This window comes from Echinops telfairi, unplaced genomic scaffold (assembly GCF_000313985.2).
Source record: "Echinops telfairi isolate 266 unplaced genomic scaffold, ASM31398v2 ScPeMD7_2;HRSCAF=8, whole genome shotgun sequence".
Classification (NCBI taxonomy): domain Eukaryota; kingdom Metazoa; phylum Chordata; class Mammalia; order Afrosoricida; family Tenrecidae; genus Echinops; species Echinops telfairi.
The window spans coordinates 4,289,679-4,294,764 of record NW_022103898.1 but is presented as its reverse complement, the minus strand read 5'-3'; the positions used below and the strand labels follow the sequence as shown (position 1 = coordinate 4,294,764).

At 54.8% G+C, this 5,086-nt stretch overlaps 1 protein-coding gene across 1 annotated transcript in view; it reads left to right on the top strand.

The window, feature by feature from the left end:
• Window positions 1–231: 231 nt before the first annotated feature.
• GTSE1 (G2 and S-phase expressed 1) overlaps window positions 232–5,086 on the top strand; it is an 18,458-nt gene continuing 13,603 nt past the window's right edge. The window contains exon 1 of the mRNA XM_045290696.1: window positions 232–330. Coding sequence (XP_045146631.1) covers window positions 276–330 — 55 coding nt within the window. The 5' untranslated portion in view covers window positions 232–275. The remainder of the gene's footprint in view (window positions 331–5,086) is intronic.

Genomic DNA, 5,086 nt, shown 5'->3' with positions numbered 1-5,086 from the left:
TTCTGCCGGTGCCGCTCGGAGTGAGGATCGCTTCGGTCGGTGGGTCAGGTTGGGCGGGAAGGCCCCCTGGCGTGCTCCGGGACGGGGACCCAGGGCGGCCGGAGAGCTCGGGGTTCCGTTACCCTGGGTGTCCGGCCTGGGGCTCAGGCTCTGTACAGCGGCCGGCGGCACGCTGCCCTCCTCTGCCACTGGCCGCGGGGGGCTGGGCGGCCCTGGCGCCCTCACCCGCTGACCTGTGACCCTTCTTGCCGCAGGAACCTCCAGACAGAGCTGCCATGGACGGAGGGGAGCGCGGCCCCGGGCCAGCGGCCAGCCTGGCGGGGAAGGAGGGTAAGGCCGCGCGGACAGGCTCGGTACCTACTCGGCGCCCATCTCCTCCCCTTAGCCGTCCCTGACCCGCGCACCCCCACCCCAGGGCCCTCGGATGCCACCCAGCAAGTGTACCGTGCAGATCATTCCCCTCCTTAAACAAACCATCTGCATCTCGCTTTATCTTGAGGTTGGCTTGTAGATAGTCATATTGCACCATTTTTGTACCTGCAGTCGCATAGCGACGGAGTCCTGTAAAGGTGTCGCAATGGCCAAGCGCCCAGCTGCCAGGGGAAGGTTCATGGTTTGAGCCCACCAGCAGCTCTGAGGGAGAAAGACCTGGTGGTCAGTTTCCATAGAGATTAAACCAAGTTTACTGCTCTTGAGTGGATGCGGACTCCTAGCCACCAGACAGGACAGAGTAGAATGGCCCTGGTGGTTTCTGAGATTGTCACTCTTTACAGAAGTAGAAAACCTCATCGTTCTCCCAGGGAGCAGCTGATGGTTTAGAACTGCTGACCTTGCAGTTAGCAGCCCAATACAGAACCACAACATCTCCAGGGCTCCTTTTCTTTAAGGACCAAGACCTTGGAAACGGTATGGGGTGGTTTTACCCTGTCCTTTAGGGTCCCCGTGCATCCGAGTGGGCTCACCAGTGTTTTGGAGTAGTGGGCTGTAGAATGGGTGCTCTGTGATGGGTGGGCTAAAGAAAGGTGTGTTGTCTCGTATCCCGCTGTTACAGAGCATGTGCACACAATGGCCTGCACATCTGTGCCTGTCCTTAGGGTCGAAGGGCATGTGCATTTTTCTTAATTCAGAAAACCAACCCTACTGCTGTCCAGTCAATTCCACCTTATGGTGACCCTATCCAGGGTTTCTGAGACCATTAATAGTCACAGAAATAGACAGCCTCATCCTTTGCCCACAAGGCGGCTGATGGGCTTGAACCACCAACCTTGTGGTCAACAGCCAAACGTCCAATCCACAGAGCCAATCTTGCTGCCACCAAGTTGATGCTGACTCACAATGACCCTATAGAACAGTGGTTCTCCTCAACCTTCCTAATGCCGCGACCCTTTCATACAGTTCCTCGTGTTGTGGTGACCTCCCCAACCACAAAATCATTTTCGTTGCTACTTCATCACTGTCATTTTGCTACTGTGATGAATCAGGCGACCCCCGTGAAAGGGTTGTTCCGCCCCCAGAGGGGCCGGGACCCACAGGTTGAGAACCGCTGCTCTAGAACATGGTGGTAGAACTGCCCTTGTGGCTGTCCAGACTAGCTCTTTAAGCGTGCAGACAGCCTTGTAGAACTACAAATCACCCACCACCAACCCAAACCTCGGGGTTTCTGAAGCCGTGAATGTTTACAGGTGCAGACAGCTTCGTTTCTCTCCCAAGGCGCATCTGGTGCATTCGAACTGTGGTTCACGTGGCTAGCAGCCCCAAACAGAACGCCCCCACGTGCATAGTTTCATCTCACTGCGCTGCCTGCAGCTTGGCAAATGCTTTGGTTGTTGCCAATCTGGTAGGTGCCAGGTTGAGTCTGGGTGCCTTTATTTTGCATTATACCTTTTCTGTTGTCCCTGCTTTCGGGTGCTGAGCATGCCACCTCAGCAGTTTCCACACAAGCAGTTCAGTGGCACTGGTGACGCGGTCCATGTGCACCTTGTTCGCTGTCCCCTCCGCATCAGCGCTGCTCTCGTTCCTGAGTGAGGCTGCGTTTCCTGTCGGACATTGCAGAGCGTGCCCTCTTATGTGCTGTGAATTGTGTGTCCCTTTCCTCTGTCCGTTTTTTGGTGAGACTGTTCATTGTTTTCTGTAGACAGCCCTTGGATACCGAAAAACCCCTGCCATTGGGCCGATGCCAACTCACAGAGACCCTACAGGACCCATGAGTTTCTGAGATGGTGACATCTTGATAGGAGGAGAAAGCCTCTCCTTTCTCCTCCCGCAGAGCTGCTGGTGGTTTTGAACTGCTGGCCTCAGTGAGCCAGCCCAGTGCCCAAATCCACTGAACCCCGGGGCTCCTTTGTCTGTGACAGCTGTGGCCAGTGTTCGCCTCCCTCTTGTGCCTGTTAACTTTGCTCATGGGGATTTTGCTAGGCAGAGATTTCTAAACTTTTTCTCCGTTTGGATGATGCCAGCTCTTTGTTTGATGGTGGCCTGTCTGGAGTCCGAGTCAGCTCTCCCTCCTCCCTCCCTGGTGGTCAAATCTCCCGTGGCCTCGGGCTTCATCCTTCTTCCTTTGGAGCCGCTCCCCCACTCCTCTTCTCTCCAATTAAATCTTTGATTTGGGGGATTCATTCTGGTGTAGTATGGGGCATGGGAGAAAGATGAGGCTTTCAACGCCTGTGAAGATTTGCTGTCTTGGAGGCCCACGGGGCAGTCCTCCTGTGTCCTGGCTATGAGCAGTCAACTTGATGGCAGCGTGTTTGGTTTTGGTGCGTCTGGGAGAGAGCGCACTTCCGTTTGTCTGCAGGGCTGTCACTGGTTGGTTTTCAAGAAGCAAGCAGATCGCCAGGCCTTTTCTCCGACTCTCTCAGCCTGGATGGTTTGCTGCACACCTCTCCCCCACAGTGACTCCCTGCGGGGACTTTAAATACCCTAGCATCACTTCCAGCCGCACAGCATGCCAGACAGACAGACTGACAGGCCAGCCAGAAGGATAGACAGATGTGTAGGCCAGCACAGTGTGACGGATGGACGGAGGGTGTTGTAGTTACATAATCTAATGTCAATGTGAGGATTAAGAGTGTAGGGGTGGTGTCTAGCCTGTCAATCAGGTCATAGCCAATGATGCTTCTGGGTGGGCATAGCCTTCCCCTAAGGATTCTGGGAATTCCGGTATTTCCTCCTTGGAGGTGGGAGACTCGCCACTCCCGGTGAGACATTGTAGCTGACAAGACACATGGGACTGTGCTAGTGCCCTAAGTTGGAGAAGTTACGTAGACCTACCCTGATGCACCCAGAACTCTGAAGCCAGAGAAGCCACGTAGAGACCCGTCAGCATTGAGATGCTCACAACACCACTGGATCCAAAGACTTTCCACCCACTGGCCTGTCAACGTCCTGCATTCGGCATCATTGCATGTGTTTCGTGAGTCTGAAGAGGACTTTATAGATTGGTATCGGACATATGAGCTAATATCAGACTTACGGCCTTGGACTGGACTGGGTTGGGTGTTTTCATACTATACAATTACCCTTTATAGAAAACTCTCTTACACACATATGTGTGCTTATGAATTTGTTTCTCTAGTCTACCCAGACTAACAGGGTGGCAGCCTCAGTTTGCCTATTCCAACTGATGAGATACTTTCCTTCCTGTTTCTAAAGGCTTGCTGCTGCTGTTGGGCACTCACTCTGACTTTGGCGTCTGCTGCCCTAGAAACATCCTGAGGCTGCTAGAACCCCTGTTCCTTCCCGCCTACGGTCTCACAGATCTGTGTGGGTTGTTGCCCTTAATGCCCTTAGAGGCAAACCCTTAGAGCAGTGGCTTTCAACCTGTGGGTCCCAACTCCTTTGGGGATCAAACGACCCTTTTACAGGGGTCGCCCGATTTATCACAGTAGCAAAATGACAGTGATGAAGGAGCAATGAAAATAACGTTATGGTTGGGGGTCCCCACCACATGAGGAGCTGTATGAAGGGTCTCGGCATGAGGAAGGTTGAGGACTACTGCCATAGAGGCTTTTGGTGTCATTGCACGCGCTCCCTAGCTGCGTGAAGGCCTCCTGCTGGCCCCGCAGTGCGGGCAGCATGGGAACGACAGTGAGCTGTGGGCCGGTGAACTAGGCAGGGATTGTCTGTGTCTTGGGGGAAGGGGGGGGCTCTCTGATAACCGTGGGACTGTTCACCTCTGTTTCCTCTCCCGGATCCATTGGGTTTCTGTCTTGGTCACGTCTCGGGCTTGTTGCTGGAGTTGAGCGAGCGGGCTCATGGGCCTTTTCGTTTCTTCTCTCCGTGGTCTTTTCCCTCATTTCTTTTGCACGAGCGTACTTTTCACCCGTCCCTGGTTGGTCACTGGACCCGTGTGTGTTTTACGCGGGGGCCTGGCATGGCCCCTGAGGATGGAGTAAGATTGACATGGGAAGCTGCCCTCTGGTCTTTCTGGGATTGGGGTCTGAGCTCGGTGCATTTCCCTAACCATTGCCGAAGGGTCCCCCTGTGCTGCGCGTGGGGGCGTCTCACTTTGGAGGAGGGTGTAGTCTGTTGTGCTGGGGGGGCTGGTGAGACATGCCCAAAGCGGCTAGCAGGATGAAACGCTGCCGGTCCTGTGCTGCCGTGAGACCCCACGGCTGGAACCCAGAGGGTTTTCTCTTTCTGATCTTCAGTGCCAAACGCCTGGCCTTTCTTCCGGTGCGTCTTAGGCTCTGGAAGCATCATTGAAACCTGTCCGGCATTTGAGCAACACACTAGCCTCTACTGACAGAGGGGTGCTGGACAGGACTGGAGTCCAGGCCCCTACCAGGAAGTGAAGTTTCAGCCCCGGAGTCTGGTCTGTTACAGGGAGCAGGCACGTGCACAGGTGTTACAGTGGAGGGTCCTGGGGTACAAAGGGCCATTTCCTGTGGGGGTTCAGGAAGGACGGCCAAGAGCTGATGGGGGTCAGCACGTACGTGTGTTGGCAGAATACCTGGACTCCTTCATGCAGGGCTAGTAGGTGGTACTGAAGGCAGGTGGGTAGTCTGGGAGTCCTGGAGCAGGTGGTCTCTAGAAATGTACACCTGAAGATGCTCATCTGGCCCTGGGGATCTGGGGAGGGGGCGCTAGG